This window comes from Nicotiana tomentosiformis, chromosome 3, assembly GCF_000390325.3.
Source record: "Nicotiana tomentosiformis chromosome 3, ASM39032v3, whole genome shotgun sequence".
In the NCBI taxonomy this organism is placed as follows: domain Eukaryota; kingdom Viridiplantae; phylum Streptophyta; class Magnoliopsida; order Solanales; family Solanaceae; genus Nicotiana; species Nicotiana tomentosiformis.
The window spans coordinates 115,807,991-115,824,704 of record NC_090814.1 but is presented as its reverse complement, the minus strand read 5'-3'; the positions used below and the strand labels follow the sequence as shown (position 1 = coordinate 115,824,704).

Sequence of the window (16,714 nt, the reverse complement as noted above, 5' to 3'; positions counted from 1 at the left end):
GGGAGTTTGAATCAAGTATTCGGGAGCTGGAGGTTTCTTTTGACTTGCGGATCAGCCTCCTCCTTTGTTTTTTTTTCTCCGAGCTCGGAGAACTCGGAGCCCTTTTTCTCTTCTTCTCTTCACCATGTTTCGGAGCAGAGGACTCAGTGGGGAAATGGTCACTAGCAGATGGGGGGCTCATTTGGACATCCTTAGGTAAACCTACAAAAAGAAATAAAACAAGTAAGGGCTTAATCATGAAAATGGGAAACCAATTATCACTTATGAAAGAGATCTTACCATGCGAACGGGACTCTCATCGGCCCTTTGAAAGCTCGCGCCACGAGCGCTCGGAATAAGGCCTTTGCGATACGATGCCCTCGACCCACTCCTTGAGTCGAGGAACTGCATTCGGGATTCGAGCAATAGTTACACCATCACAGAACACCGATAAGAATGAACGAAAAGGGAAATAAATAAAGACTTGGAAGCAAAATTATATACTTACATTTCATGTTCCACTTCTCACGGAACAACATGTGCTCGGCCGGGATCAAGTCTGAGGTCCTCACTCGGACGAAACGACCTAGCCAACCTCGATCCCTATCTTTATCGATACTCGAGAACGCGACTTTACTGGCCCGACGGGTGAGCTTGATCAGTCCCCCCCAGTAGAGTCGGGGACTGTATAAACGCATAAGGTGCTCGATCATGAAGGGGCACCCTTCGATCTTGCTTACAAAGAAACGGAGGAGGATTATGATCCTCCAGAAAGAATGGTGAATTTTACCGAGGGTTACCTCGTATCTTTTGTAAAAGTCGACGATAACCGAGTCCAAGGGGCCCAACGTAAAGGGATAAGTGTAAACACTTAGAAATCCCTCGACGTGGGTGGTGATGGCTTCGTCAGGTTCGGGAACCACCACATGTTTGTCAACCTAGTTACAATCCTTTTTGACTTCGGAGAGAATATCCTCGGTGATCGAGCATATGTACCTCGAGACGTTTTCACACTGGCCTGGTACGGAGGAGGGCTTTTCGACTTTAAAATCAGCATTGACCGAGCACCCCCCGGGGATGAACATTTTTAGAGGAGGTTCCGGTGCCGGTTCCTCGACAGCAGTACGTAAAGCAGTCTCTTTGGTAGTCGGTCACGAGGTAGAAGGAGTTTTTTTTTGGGGAACGGTTTTGGAAGATTTTGCCATTTCTTTATGGAGAGGAAATAAGGAAAAAGATGAAGTTAAAAGAGTACACTTAATGGTTTGGGATGAAGACGGAACAAAAATTCTTATAAAAAGACCTCAAATATAAGTGCCTGAAAATATTGAGATTGTTAAGGTACGAGGGCAGGAGCTTTGAATGTAAAGTTTGAATGAGAAAATGAGGGGGTATTTATAGTTTTTCAACGACGGTTCGCATCCAGGAGTGGCCGACCAACAACTAACAAACACCTAATGCCATTTAGACTTGACTGACGGGACGTTTCGACAGTTTTGTCGTTTCTGTCGTGTGGTGTCGAAGAAAGAATCGAAAGGTCATGTCATTTCTCGTCGTCTACTCTCCGAAAAGTGAGGGGACTATCTGTATACGGTCGGAATCGAGCTCACCTACGACATGGTAAGTTAGGCTTGGAACATGACAACCAAAGACTGAAGATCGACCCCGAGTCCCACCGAGCTAGAACCTGGAGTCAGAACGCTTGTCTTCGAGAATATTGAGTCCGTAATCCCGGAGTAGACCTTAGCTCCGATCGAGCTCGAAGAAATATTGTTAGCATAACCAACAGAATACCAAAATATCCGTGACCGATCGGCTATGACGGCGGGAATCTCTGCGCGTATCAGTAAGGAACCGACAATCAGCTAATCAAAGGATTTTTTACTTTTTATAGAATTTTACCTAAAGTAGGGCTCCTCTACTATATAAAGGGGGTCTGATAATTCATTGGACACATTGTAACACGCATTCCAAAGTAATATATCATTAGTATTTTTCTCCAAGCTCTTGTTCTTCTGTATCCTGACACTGATCGAAGCGTACCTGGCTCGAGGGTGATTAACCTCCCAATGCTAAGATCGTTCAATTCGTGTGGTTTGCATTTACTTTATCATTATTTATTTCAATTGCAATTTAATTTATCGTTTTGTATCAAGTTAGTCCACGTATCCTTAAAACCACTTACAAATTCAATTGTTATTCGATTTTGAGGGTAAACACACTCCCAATAGCTACGTACCAATATATTTTCCATACTTCAATTTGGGACTAACGTCAGTAATGAAAAAAAAAATGCTAGCACCATAAGACATACTACAAAACAAATACTCCATCCGTTTTAATTTATGTGAACATGTTTGACTGGGCACGGAGTTTAAAGAAAAATGAAGATTTTTGGAGTTTGTGGTCCTAAACAAGTCAAAAAGGGATTCAGAGTATTTGCGTGGTTATAAAAACTTCTCATTAAGGGTATAATTAAAAATTTAAGCTAAATTATTTTTAAATTTAGAAATGTATCATTCTTTTTGGAACTGACAAAAAAGGATATAAGTTTACATAAACGGAAATGAGAGGTACAAATAAAGTACTAAAGCGTGCATGTTGCAATCCATAGGGACCTGCGGTACAAATAAACTTTCCCAAATTTAACTAGTGTACTATTTCTAATTTGGCAGTAGTATATTGTTAATATTGTTAATGACGTGAAAGTAGAGTAGATGCCTTCTGGAATTTTCCATGACCAATAAGGGATAAAGACTAACGCGTAAGGCAAGGGGGTGCGTTGTGAGGTGGGTAGGGGGGAGGTCGGGGTGGGTGGTATCGTCAAGTGGGAGATGGCAAAGGAAGTGCAAATTGTGATTCCCAGTGGACCAATTGGAGGGACCAATTCTCAACCTCGCCACCCACCTACATCTTACCGTCCATTTTCCTTTTGTTTGATTCTCATCCCTCAATAATATCATTCTTCTCTCTTCTATTCGCTAACTACAGAGTCAGGACTCCATCGCTGAAGCAAACCCTAGCTCACTCCTTGTCTTTTCCCTGTTAGGCAAGTGTTTAAATTGATTTCCTTCTTATGTAGCGTATGAGAAACGGATATCTGTTTCTTTTTCTCCTTTTTTGTTTCCCTTTTTCAAATTTTATGATCGGATCTTAAGAATTTGAGGAAAGGACCTATAGTTTGTAAAGCATTTGAATTTCACTTTCTTTTTGCTCGTATTCATTATAACAAGCTGCATCACAAGATAAGGATTAAAACTTAGCTAAAAAACTAGTATTTGTTACTTTTTGGCATTTTTTTGGGGGGGGGGGGGGGGGGGGTTGATAATCAGTGAATATTGTCATAATTAGTCCATTTTAGCTAAGAGCCTAACACTTCAGCACCTTAATTTCAGCTTTCGTAATCTAATATGTTGGATTTTGAGCTCAATGTTGACAAATTGAGCTGACTAATATAGGATCAATAAGTTAAGCAAGCGGGGAAAACTCATTACTGTTATTGGTTTTGCTTGTGTCTTACTTTAAATGATGATCATATTAAGTGCTATTTTGTTCTGTTAATCGAACGATGGGAATGTTCAGGTAGCTACAATGTCAACTCCATCAAGGAAGAGACTGATGAGGGATTTCAAGAGGTTACAACAGGATCCTCCTGCTGGTATTAGTGGTGCTCCTCATGACAATAACATTATGCTTTGGAACGCCGTTATATTTGGGTCAGTCTTGTAAATAAAGTTCAATGAGATGTGTTTTCAATTTAGTTCTACTTATCTCTTGGCACATATAGTTGGCATGGTTGTTTTCCAGATATAATAAAACTAATTTCTGTTTTTTTAAATTGTTTTTCTGGGTGTGAAATGCAGTCCTGATGATACTCCTTGGGATGGAGGTGAGTTGTACTTTCCTTGCATTTAAACACAGACCTAAACGAATGTCCGAGCACGGTAGTTTAACATATGCTGGTAGCTTGCTAATGGTTTGGTCTAATTTTATGTGTGGTTGTCTATGCATAGTATGGTGTTTCAATTTTCTAATGTCTGTATTCTTTTTGTCATCTGATTGTCATTTATGAATTCTCATGCCCTCTGTCCACCCCACACGCGATAATAAAAATAAGAATTTGAAGGAAAAGAGGAAGAAAAGAACAAGTGCAGTTGCAAGTTTTATTAGAATCATTCAGCAGAGGTTGTACCTCGTGCACTAGTTTTTTAAGATCATATTCTCAAGTGCCCTGATGGCAGAAGATTCTTTCTTCGATCTCCCAATCCGAGCTTTCTTGTCATGCCATTTCTATGATTTTCCACCTTATTATCTGACATCATTCTATTGCTAAATGCCAAAAGCAAGTTAGTGAACGAAGAAGTGCTGCAACCTTGATCTTCTATGCTATTCTGCAATAGGTTCTTTGCATTTGGTCAAACTCTAGTGCAGGTGATTTAGCTAATTGTGCAGCACAGCTGGGCTGATCTACGTGCTTAGCTTTTAGAAATATGTATCTTGTGTTATTCTTGCCTAATCTTGTAACAAAAGGATCTTATTTGCCTGTTGTTGAACCAAAAGTGTCGTCTGGTGGGTGTTTCACGTGGTTACATTTGTCTGGACTGACCAAGAAATGCATTACACATTTGAAGCAATTTGAATTTTGTGGTATCCCTTTTGGCGTGTTTGCTATGTGCTCCGCAGAAGAAAACACACACATTCTAAACCTTTTCCTGAATGAATTATGTATTGATATCTTCTTTTCCTGACATGAATTTGCTACTTGATCTATCACAATACCATCTGATAACATCAGGTACGTTTAAATTGACTCTTCAATTCTCCGAGGATTATCCCAACAAGCCACCAACAGTGCGATTTGTTTCTCGCATGTTTCATCCCAATAGTAAGTTGGAGATGAAGTTTTCGTTTTCCATTCATTAGAGACTTGGAAAATGAATTCTTATGTGGAATATGCTTTTCCTTTGTTTTCAGTTTATGCAGATGGAAGTATATGTTTGGATATCCTGCAAAACCAGTGGAGTCCAATATATGACGTTGCAGCTATACTTACATCCATTCAGGTAAATATTGTTAGATCCTTATAACAATAGTTTAATTGTGATTTGTAAGCAGTAGCTACAGTTATGAATTCTGGTAAGGTTGGCTTTTTCTTAAGATAGTTGCATCACACAATTGTGAGCTACTTTTGCGTTTCATGCTTGGGTATTTTCCATGTGAATTCGTTAATTTTAAACGAGAAAGCAAGTCTTCGGGAATCGCAAAAGGTGATCCCAAAGATTTCATTGTTTGCGGAGGTTTTGACTCGGTGAATCAAGCATTGCTCTATAAAATTAGTACGATTCAGAGTGTCGAGAAAGGTTCTCTTTGACAGTCTAGACACTGGAAATAGGATTTTTGTAAAGGTGTCCAAGGAAAGGACTTACCCAAAACCAAATTTCAGGCCTTTTATCTAGAGGATGTACGCAGGATGCTTTGTGCACAGGGTTGTCTCCCCCCCCCCCCCCCCCCCTTTTTTTTTTATATATACCTGAAGATGTTTTCAAATATTTCTATTTTAATTTTAACAATTCTCGCAGAGCACAGCACTTCGAAGAAACGTTTTAAAATACTTTCTTTGGTCAACACAGCAAAGTTGACCTAACTGATCCTTTCATAGCTATTCCCTCTATATGTTTGGTGATTCATTTTATATGACCGAAAGTCTATTTGTCCAATCAGTACATAAAGTTTTCAAATAGCCCACAAGTATAAGCATGATTTATTATTTGGATAAATTTCTTGAGAAAAGCTGGCTGATTAGTGACCAATCAACTAGCCCCGTTTGGACATACATTATTCAACTTCACTTTGAAATAGGGAATTTGAAGTTGAAAAACTTGTTTGGAGCATTTTCAAGTGAAAAAATGGGTTTTTTTTTCCCGAAGTGAAATTTATGTCTAAACATAATTTCAACATCCAAATACTCTTTTTCAACTTCAACTTCAAGTACTCTTTTTTTCAACTTCAACCAAATAATATCCAAATGCCTACTTAGCTTTCTTCTTCAGAATTTGTTGTGTGTTTTGAGGCAAGTCTATTTGTTTAGTTCCAAGACATGCATTTACTCTTGGGTGTTACGATTGAGGAGTGAGGTAGGAAATCTCGTCGTGGATGTTGTTTCTTAGATCAATTTCTTGATTTCTTCGATGGTAGTTAGACAGATTGAACCCTCTTTGCGTCCTCCAGTATCAATGAGCTATTGAGTGTACCAGTGTGCATTTAGGAAGAATTTATCTTCTTTTATCAAGAAATCTTATTTGTGGCATCTTGAGAGTGCCACGTGGTCGAAGCAGTGGTAGCTAGAAATAAAAACAGGATTTACGCTTCTATGGAATCAATTAATTCCAATATAACTGGGTCTCAAATTTTGCAAACTAATATTAGGAAACAGGATAGACCTGTATCCCAATGAATCCAGGTTTAGAAATTGCCAGATACTTAGATGAAGAAAAGGGAAGGGTGTGGTGGAAATTGAATTTTAGTTGCTAAACTCCTAAATGATCTTTCTTCTGACTGATGCATGCTGTGACACATTCCTAATTACGCATATGCTTCACTCAGTAAGATGATAAAATTATAAAATTGAGTGACTAGATAGTAGATAGATGCTGGGGGTTGGGGTTGGTTGTGGTGGTTGAGTGGCTGGATTATGTATGGTTACTGCAGTGTGTGTGAGAAAGTGATGTTATAGTAGAAGGGAATTTTGATTTTACATGTATCGAGCTTACGCCGACCCTCTATTTTTTTTCTTCCTCTTGTCTGTTTTAGTAATAGTTTGTTAAGTAGCCCTAGGGCTAGTTCAAGTGGCAAAGGTTGAGGGACTTCTGACTAGGTGGTATTTAAGTGGAGAAGGATAAAGGGGCGGACCCATGATCCCGGCGGACCCATGATCCCCGCGTTCCAAAGGCAAGGGTTGGTCCCTGATGGGTTTCTTGGTAAAACAAAAAAAAAGTAATAATTTGTTAAGTAGGGAGGAGGTGAAAATGATGTTCCTTAAGGTGGTGAGTTGGGAGAGGTATGGTGGTAGTTGCTCTCTACCACTTGAAATTTGCATACAGGCACACCGTACACCTTCAGAAGAGAACTTCAGATTTATTGTTTGCATAAATGATTATAAGATTTTCTTGTTCTTGCAGTCGTTGCTGTGTGATCCAAACCCTAATTCTCCTGCAAACTCGGAAGCTGCTCGGTTGTTCACTGAGAATAAGCGGGATTACAACCGGAGAGTTAGAGAAGTTGTGGAGCAGAGCTGGACTGCTGACTGATACCATGGAAGAGAGATGATTGCAACCTCAATCAGGAGCTTGAGGGCTCATCTATGTAATGTTTCCAGATACCTTTTGTCCGAAATTTCAATTTTAGTGGAACACATTCATTCTGGTCCTAGTATAGTTGCTTGATGCTACTCCCTCAACTGTTGTTCGCTGCGTTGCATCGACAAGCTCCTGTAAATTACGAACTCCGGTATTGGATTTGCTTAGAATGTGCTAGTTGCTTTTCCAACAAAGATGGTTTTCAGTTCCATTTCCCCTCAACTTTGGATTTTAAATTTTACTTGTAAGCTTTGCCGACCTGTATAGACCAGCAATGTGTGATCATATATTCAACCGAAGAATAAGCAATGGGCATTTCATGAGCTTTTGGATCAAAGCTCATATATCCACTTCGTTTTAGTTATTTAATTAGCATCGCAACAATCTCTTTTCTTACTGATCAGCTATTGACATCACCATTTAGGTTAAGTCTAGCAATGAAACTATTAAAGCTGGGTTTACATAGTTCTGAGTAGGTCTAGCAATGGAGGTATCAAAGCCTGGATTATTACATGGTTCCAGTCAGTGTTAAATTTCAGTCATTCAACAAATATTTGTAGTAGGGTGATAACGCATTGAATTGTGGACATTATATAACAGTGACTGAAAACCAATCTAAGTTTTATATTTGGTAAATCTACAATTAATATTGTATTTTTTTGATAAAATTGTCTATAAAAGAATAATTGTCCTCTGGTAGGAATATGAACGAAGTTGTACGGAAGGAGGACGCAGAAAAGTTCACCATCACTGTAAAATACGTTTGGCATGTTATTTATATTCAATATATGCGTCAAAATTTACTTTTTTCGTTTTTTCAATTTTGCGCTCTAACCAAACACAAACGTAAAGTAAATGGATGAAATATTATGGACAACTTTTTGTCGGCATTTTATCTTTGCCGAGAATCTATCGGAAACACTTTTACCCTTAAGGTCTGCGTACACACTATCCTCCACAGACCTCACTTACAGACCTCACTTGTGTGATTATATTAAATTGTATTATGGACAACTTCATTCTGTATGCAATTGATAGCTCATTCATAACCAAAATAAAGGCGCATAAGGTAGCAGAGTTCATAATCCACTTTGCACCAACAAGCTCCTGTAGATTATGAACTCCGTTATTAATTGCTTAGAATAATCTAGTTGCCATAACGACAAAGATGGTTTTCAGAATTCATATAATATTTCACTGCAAAGAACGGAAGCATGAATAAAAACATTTCCAGTATAATATTTTAAAACCAAATGCAATTCAAAAACATAAACAGAGATCTAATGCCCTAAAGTCTAGGTTCAAACTAGAACCAAACAAACCAAACATGACTTTTTCGCATGCAAACCCCAAATTGACGACCCTCCTATGATCTATACAAAGAAAAGCTTCCTGCTTATGAACACCATAACAAACAACCATAATAGAAGTATATTCAACATTCTTTGATTTCACACATCTTTCTAAACTTCTGCAGTATTGATCTCTTCTGACTGTGAAGCATCCTGCAATAAGTGACAGTAAAGTTAACTATGGCATATGATTACAAATGCAATAAAGAAAAAGAAAAAGAAAATAAAAGTTAATCCTTACTCAAAAAGCCATGTTTACCATAAAAGAGGAAGTTATAGGAGGGGGAAGGTGCCTAAAGGTCGTTATTTGATCAGATAAGACAAAGAAATACGATAGTCCACTAGAAACAGAGAGAATTAATCACAGAAGGATGTCAAAAGGGAAGTTAACACCAAATTTTCTCTTCTTACCATATTCTCTTTGTCTTCTGGGAGGACTCTCTCTGGAGTGCATGCATTAGCAGGACCTATGATAAAAAGAAAGTTAATGAATCTCGTTACCACAAACAGCAAGACCTTTTGACCAAGAAAGGAACAAACAGACATTTACCTTCAACTCTAGCAGATTTCTTTCCCTGTCTTTTCACCTTATCCTTAGTTGGTTCTTGCTTAATAGGTTTTTCAAATTTCTTTTTAGTGGCATGACCAGAAACTTCTGTTGTAGATTTCGGAGTTGCAGCACTTTTATTTGCAGAACTACGGGTCTTAGTTACAATATCTTTCCTTGATAGAGTCTCCTTAGTTGGTTCTGCCACTTGGCAAGTTTCAATAGCATCTTTGTTCAAGTCTTCCTGTTCCAGTTTCTCAGTGCCAGCAACAGATGAAGAGCTATGCACTTCATCATCAGATGAACGTGTCCCATCGTCAGGCGCATGGGAACAAGTCTCAGATACTTGCAACTGCTCAAAATCTTGCGAAATATTGTAGCCTTCAAACAGTTGTTTCACTGGCTCCCCGAGATCTACAAGGCTATGACGCTGCACATAGGATTTCAGCTCATCCCTCAAACGTTGAAGAGGCTGAAATAATAGTCAGGAAAAAATTAAGACAAAAGTAGTCTATTCCTAATTTACCAACTATAGGAAGTGTCGCAATTTTCTAAGACCATTGAAATGCAAAAAGGGTGAACTTATTAACAGCTGTAAACTGCTGGTAACCAATTGGGGGGAATATATATCTTACCTCACAGCCAGCTTCCAAAGCAAGTTTGAAAAAACCAAGAGAAATGGAATGCTTAGCAGCAGATTCAGAGAGCTTAATCTGGGATAGCCAATAGAGTGCGGAGAATAGACGATTTCCTTCCTTTCCATTTGATGACTTTGAAACTGCTGAAAGCGGTGTATTAGTTTTCCCCTGGTTGATCCCGGATCTCTTTGCTCTAGCCTCAGAAATAGGAGTGATAGTGCCTATTGCTCTTGAGGATGCAGGGCTGGCACTTGGCTTAGACTGAATAGACAGCCTTCTTGGAGGTTTAGCAGCAGATTTTTCCTTGCCAGAGAGATCAAGGACACTAACACTCTTACTAACAGTAACACTTGATGCAGGTTTTCCCCTAAAATGGGAGGTGAAGAAAATTAAGCAAGCATGGACGACATCAGAAGAAACGAATATTTGGCTACTGCTAATGAAGTAAGAATAAAATGACTTGGAACAGTACACATACTTAAAAGTTTCTGCGCTTGTGTACAAGTCATTAATTTAATTTGTTTATATTTCTTTTTCAAAGGGGAAAAACAACCATTCTCTGACACTTTACTTAGGTTAGGTTATTCCTTCCCCAAGACCACATTTATCGCGACAAAGAATATGGCTGAACAACAGAAATCTATCAAACATTAATTTTGGAGACTGGATAACATCTCTGTTTTTGTTTATTAACTAAATTTGAGAGGAGGAATTACTCGATTCCGCACCAAATATTGTCATGCAATTCAAATAAACAGTTTTAAATGCTATGAATCATGAATGTCTAGTAGTGCACTGCAGTAGCATGAAAAGGGACCTTTGAAGGAATACAATCAAAGATGGAAACTCTTTGCTGGATAAGGTTTATAGGCCAACTAATGAAACATGCCCGCGTATATACGCTTGATCTTCATACACATAGCAACAAATAATTTATGCAAATTCAGCAATTTATTTTTCTTCTTCCAAATATCAAAACAAATAGTAATAGGTATTCATGGCGCATCGACTAAGGTAGTTTAGTATTTCTAGGCTTGAAAAGGACCAGAGAATAACCGACATTGAAATTCAAAAATTCTTCACTCAAACAAACAAACAAATGAGTACTCATGCAACTAGACTCTATTGAAGGTCTAATCTCAGCAAATTCATTATACACACTAAAAAACGGTGAACGTGCAACAGCAGTAGAGATAGAGACAGACCTTCTAGGAGCCGAAGAGTTGGAAGAATCAGTCAAAGGTGGTTTCTCCTCGTTGGCTTTACCGGCCGATCGCAGTGGATATCGAAGAAGCTTCGATGATGATGATGATGTTGATCTCTTTGAATTCGCTGCAAAAAGAAGAAGAAAAAACCCTAGCAGTCAGTCACATATATACATACAGAGACGCGAATGTATACACACAATCATAATCATAAATGAAATTAAAAAGTAAAGAGTGATACCAGAAACAGAGGATTGATCTTTGCCGGTGACTTCCATTGAGAATTTTAGGTTTTCCGGAGAGAACTGAAGGAATGATCAGCGAAATAGATGGAGGAAATGATAGAGTAGAGTTGTGAATTTAGGGCTTGACTATATATACTCACAAGAGATAAGCAGTGTCGTTGGGCGGGAAATGTTACAACTGCTTCAAAATCAAATTTCTGAATTCTGAGGAAACGGCTCTTCGGGTTGGGCCCGTCTAGTGGGCCCAATGAACACGCTCATATCATGCAGCTTTCAAATTTTGAATACTCTCACTAACCGTTAATGCTGAGTTAGCAGTCGTACTTATATTACAAGTCAGGATTAAGCACTAAAACTTAGATTTTCCCATATTTCTCTATCAAAGTAAAAAAAAAAAAAAAGGAAAAAAAGGAAAAGAAAGAAAGCGCTTTCCACATAAAAGGAGAAGCAGCAAAAGGACATTAATATAAATGAAAATTAGCATTTCAAATCTTGAGCAAAATCAAATGTTTCCTCTTTTTTTGGTAATTAACTGAACTTTTGTATTAGAGCCTGTTTGGCAAAAAAGAAAATTACTTAAAAAAGTTTGGGCTTAAAAAAGCCAAAAGCCACAAGTTGGCTGACCCTAACTTCTCTATTTTTGGATTAAAAGCCATCTTATTTTGACCAAAAGAATTACTTACTTGTCCCTTATAACTTTTACTAATCCCAAAACTACCCTCATCAAATAAATCCTAAAATATCAACTACTCCCACTTTCTTCAATTTTGAAGCCTCTGCTCATCTTCTTTCCTCTTTTTCTCCTTCATCTTCAGTTGTTCTGTATTTTCGCTTAAGTTTTCAGTGAAAATCGATCTTCTTTATATGCTTTTTCTTTGAGGTATGGGAATACCCAGATTATCCCAAACCTGGTTTAAGGCTTTGCATTTTAAAAAAAATATGGTAACAATCTTTTTTCAAGTTTTATGTTTGGTGATGGTCCGCTTATATAGAAATCGATGTTCGGCAGATTGTTACATAATAAGCAGAGGAAGATGTAGGTTCTTAATTTGTTTTAGGCAATATTTTTGTCTTTTTAACAGAAAAAAGTGCTTATCAACACTTGTTTACCAAACACTTCAGCCGTTTTTTTTAAAGTTTCAGCACTTTTATCCAAACATGTAACTACTTATTTATAAAACATGCTCCTGCGTGCTTAAAAGCTACTTTTTTCCAGCTAAATCAAACGGGCTCTTAATCACTAGTAAAATGTACAGAACCATAGCTTGCTCTCATAGCTTGCTATCTTTTACATCCTCCAAAGAAAAAGAACCAAAAACTTAGCCTATATATGCATGTATACACGTACTCAGAAAATAAAGGTTTGAACTAATCTATGTACATCATCAGTAACTCTAATGCTGCAATTGTAAGCTATCTCTCGTGCAATGGCGATCCAATTTTTACTCTTCTTTTCAAAGATCCTCATATTCCTTTCTATCCAGATGGTATGTGAGACTTCTGCATAGACCATTCGAAATATTTTTGCCCTCTGAGTTCTCCCTTTGGCATTATGTAGAATCCATTGTAGGTGTTGCTCCCAGTTGTTGTCACTCTATAATTCTGTTTCATCCAATATCCAATTTTGCTCCATATGTTCTGAGCGAAGGCACGCCTAACAAACAAATGTTCTCTACTTTCCTCATGTTCATGACACAGTATGCAATGTGAATCCACATTCACTCCCCATCTTCGTAGCATGTCTGTGGTGAGGAGCTTCCCTTGCAATAGTATCCACATAGTGAATTGAGCTTTAGGCCTGGCAATGTTCTGAAACATTAAGCATTTCCAAGCAACTCGAGGTCTATCACCCAGGAGTTGTAGATATATGTACCTGATCATGTTCTTCCTTTCACTAAGTCCTTGTATTTGGCTCAAAGTGTTTCTAGCATTAAGTATTTGTTGAATCATCCAACATGCTTGTTGAGGCACTGTCATTTGCATAAGTTGTTGACCTTTGATGTAGTAGGTATGTATCCGTTTGATCCAGAGTTTGTCTTGTTTATTTGCAAGGTCCCAACACACCTTTGCAATGGCAGCTTTATTCTACAATTGAAGATTGACTAAGTTCAACCCTCCTACAGACTTAGGAGTATATAGTTTCTCCTATGCAACCAATGACTTCTTAGTGATGTTGTCAGCAGACCATACATAGCTTCGACAAATAACCATCAATGAACTTCAGAACCTTGATGTGAAGGGGAAACAGTTGAGCCCAATAAGCCCATATGCCAAATAGAATACTTTGTACTAGTTGCACTCTCCATGCATATGATAACTTCTTTGTTGTCCAGGAAGACACTCGTGCCACTATTTTCTGAATGAGGGGTTGCCATTGCATTAATGAAATCTTCTTAGTTGAGAGTGGTATGCCAAGGTACCTGAAAGTTAACTCCCCTTGGACATATCCCAAGTATTGTAGTATCCTTGATCTCTCAGTTTGAGAAACTCCCCCAAAGTAGACAAAGCTTTTGCCTAAATTAGCTTGTAGGCCTGAGGTTTGAGAGAACTGACTGAAACATCTGTGCAAGGCAGCAATTGATGGTAGATGACCTCTAGAGAACAACAACAAATCATCAGCAAAACTCAAGTGAGTAATGCCTAGCTTAGCACACTTAGGATGATATTTGAAAGTTTTGTCTTCTTTCGGTCCATTTAGGCTCATGCTAAGATATTCCATGACAATTGCAAACAAAAATGGGGAGATTGGATCTCCTTGTCTAAGTCCCTTAGCAGCATCAAAAGGAATGACAGTCTCTCCATTTACCAATATTGTGTAATTTGACAGTTTTGACACACTCAAGTAGGGGTGTACAAAGAAAATTGATAAACCGCACCAAACCGATAATTCGAGTCAAACCGAAAAAAAAATCCGATATGGTTTGGTATTGGAAAATAAAACCTCACCATAATTGATTTGGTTTGGTTTTAACTAAAAAAGGCAAACCGAAACCAAACCAACTTGATAGTATATTTATATAATTTTTAAAAATATTTTATACATATAAATATTTATTGTAATGTAAAAAATTTTAAACTTTTTCACAGTTTTATCTTTTAACGTATTATTTCAAGTTTAGACTTAACATTCTTGAATGGTGAATAAATTTTGTAGCCCATAAATGTAGTAACTCAAACAAAGCTCAAATCAATACTAATGCCAATAAAAGAAATTCAATTCAATACTAGGAATGACGAAAGTGTTGGATAATTATTTTAGTTTTACATTGGTTTATAATGAAAATGCATAACTTAGTTTATCTTTTTCTTTAGTACTTAGTTATGTAATTAATATTAGTACTTATTAGTTATACTTATTTTAGCATGATCTATATAGTATTTTTTGACTATGTTAATTTTCATTATGGCTTATTAATTAGCAATATTTGTTTTATGCAATTTTATTATTTTATCATTGTTATTGAATATTTTAGTATAATGCTATGACTTACCTCATATTGTTGTGTTAGTTTCTTGGAAAACACATTATATAGTTGTATTTTATTAGGACTTAAAAAATATTTGGAGCACAAGTTACATATTTTATGTTATAAAGACTTTACCGGAAAAAATTCGAAAAACCCGAGAAAAATCGAGATTGAAAAACCCGAATTTGTTGGTTTGGTTTGGTTTATAAATTTAAAAACCCGACACCATTAGTTTGATTTGTTAATTAAAAAATTCGAACCAACCCGACCTATTTACACCCTACGCGCGCACAAGTATCTAGGTTGTGAAAATGTTTCCTCTTTATTCGTCGTATTACGTCACCTTCTATGTCTTTCTTTTTCACTCTCGATTTCTCATAGGACCCTGCTCCAACGAAACAAATAAAAATTTCTGTTTCATTTGTTTGATATCATTCCCACCAACTTGGTATTCAAGCGTTTTTTTTTTTTAATCGACATGATTTGTTTAAGGTTGGTTAGGCTATAGTAATTATAAATCTTCTATCCTACTTATATGTCAGTATTCTTATGTGGAGAGTTTCTTTTTTATTTGGAAAGTTTAAGAGTTTTATTTTAGTGTAAAATTTTCAAGAATTATTTGAATGCTTTTTTTAGGTAAATGTAATTTCTTTTCTCTCAATTAGACGTAATATTTTCGCTTTTCTTCAACATCTAAACCATTCGAACATTTGTAATTTGGTTTTAACGGAAAAATAAGCAACTTTTAATACACACACAGAGGTCATCTTAAGTGCTCGACTCTTATCTCTCTGTTGTACTAATCCAAAGTAACCACTCAAAGAGGACAAAAACAAATTGGAAGAATAACGATCGAACCAGAATAACTAAAAGTAACCTTTCCAATTTGGTCTCTATTTTCAAGATTTTTGTAAATAGAAAGATGTTTTTCACTTAGTATAGAGGACAACCATATTCACCATGTCAAAGGAAGTTATTTGAGAAATTAACTTAAATAGCAGCCCCTCTCTATATATATATATGTATATTTGCTAGGGGCGATAATAATATGGAGCTCACCGCCTGTGCAAATTAGCAGTGTACCGTTCTGCAAAAAGTATCATAACAGAGAGAACACTATACGGCTAGACGCTAATCCACTCCAGTAACCCTCTCTGTATTTCTGCTTTTGTTGCAGTGAGTGAGTGAGAGAGAGAGAGTGTGTGTGTCTTTGCATTTCGTTCCTTTCCCTTTCTCCTTTTTGATGCAAACTCAACTAGGAGGGCTTATTTTGCTGCTGCCTGCATACTTCAGTATACACAGTTTAAAGTACTCTCTCTCTTTCTCTCTCTCTCTGAAACTTGTTCCTCTTCAGGTATCACTTTTGTGGCTGTTTGGCGGCGGTAGGGAGGTGCACGCGCAGAAGCAGTAGAGCAGCAGCTATACGCCAGGTTCCGCAGCATCGGGAGTATACCAAGTCGAAAGTTCCAGGTTCTATTCGCGGGAATTGGTACCTCCCGCCTCCTGTTTCTCTGTCTCTTGTGTTAATTACTTTGTTGCCGTAGTATTTCGTACTAGTCTAGTCAGCCTAGTAGTGGGTTTGTAGTTACTATTTGCTCCTTTTGTTGTTATGTGTGGTGTTTTTTTTCTTTTTCATTTTTAGACCTTCGTACGTATAGAGACTGTGGTTTGTAATGGCAGAATAGGGTCATGTCTTCGGGAAGGTCGGGTGTTTATTGCTTTGTGGGACGGGGCCCAGAGGGGGTAAAGGGAACAAGGTCGCCCGTAGGTTGAGAATTGGATCGTGGAATATAGGGACGTTGACGGGTAAGTCTATAGAGCTGGCGAAGATTCTCCGGAAGAAGAGGGTCAACATAGCGTGTGTGCACGAGACTAGGTGGGTAGGATCAAAGGTGAGGAATGTAGACGGGTATAAATTGTAGTTCTCCG

The 16,714-nt window shown here is 37.6% G+C and overlaps 2 protein-coding genes across 3 annotated transcripts; one reads left to right on the top strand and one right to left on the bottom strand.

Annotated features, from left to right (window-relative positions):
• Window positions 1-2,750: 2,750 nt before the first annotated feature.
• On the top strand, window positions 2,751-7,539 carry LOC104108101 (ubiquitin-conjugating enzyme E2 2-like). 2 transcript variants are annotated; one of them, XM_009617075.4, is made up of 6 exons: window positions 2,751-3,025; window positions 3,559-3,692; window positions 3,840-3,865; window positions 4,772-4,861; window positions 4,951-5,039; window positions 7,155-7,539. In XM_009617075.4, the coding sequence occupies exons 2-6, from the start codon at window positions 3,568-3,570 to the stop codon at window positions 7,281-7,283; spliced, it is 459 nt and encodes a 152-aa protein (XP_009615370.1). In that variant the 5' UTR covers window positions 2,751-3,025; window positions 3,559-3,567; the 3' UTR covers window positions 7,284-7,539. The 2 variants fall into 2 exon arrangements, with proteins under 2 accessions (XP_009615370.1, XP_070053597.1); XM_070197496.1 differs by having other exon boundaries at window positions 2,891-3,029; window positions 3,563-3,692.
• A 1,001-nt stretch (window positions 7,540-8,540) lies between these two features.
• Window positions 8,541-11,470, bottom strand: LOC104108100 (uncharacterized). Its single transcript, XM_009617074.4, has 6 exons — window positions 11,315-11,470; window positions 11,074-11,200; window positions 9,866-10,235; window positions 9,234-9,702; window positions 9,095-9,150; window positions 8,541-8,836 (listed from the first exon to the last, which is right to left on the bottom strand). Exons 1-6 carry the CDS (start codon window positions 11,349-11,351, stop codon window positions 8,795-8,797), a joined length of 1,101 nt encoding a protein of 366 aa, XP_009615369.1. The 5' UTR covers window positions 11,352-11,470; the 3' UTR covers window positions 8,541-8,794.
• Between the last annotated feature and the right edge of the window lie 5,244 nt (window positions 11,471-16,714).

Bases quoted from the DNA above. Each gene is read 5' to 3' on its own strand.
- LOC104108101 (XM_009617075.4), top strand. From the start codon at position 3,568: ATGTCAACTCCATCAAGGAAGAGACTGATGAGGGATTTCAAGAGGTTA. The intron at 3,866-4,771 runs GTGAGTTGTACT...TGATAACATCAG, and splicing joins TGATACTCCTTGGGATGGAG to GTACGTTTAAATTGACTCTT. The intron at 4,862-4,950 runs GTAAGTTGGAGA...CTTTGTTTTCAG, and splicing joins TCGCATGTTTCATCCCAATA to TTTATGCAGATGGAAGTATA.
- LOC104108100 (XM_009617074.4), bottom strand. From the start codon at position 11,351: ATGGAAGTCACCGGCAAAGATCAATCCTCTGTTTCTG. The intron at 11,201-11,314 runs GTATCACTCTTT...TTCTTTTTGCAG, and splicing joins AGATCAATCCTCTGTTTCTG to CGAATTCAAAGAGATCAACA. The intron at 8,837-9,094 runs GTAAGAAGAGAA...CACTTATTGCAG, and splicing joins CAGAAGACAAAGAGAATATG to GATGCTTCACAGTCAGAAGA.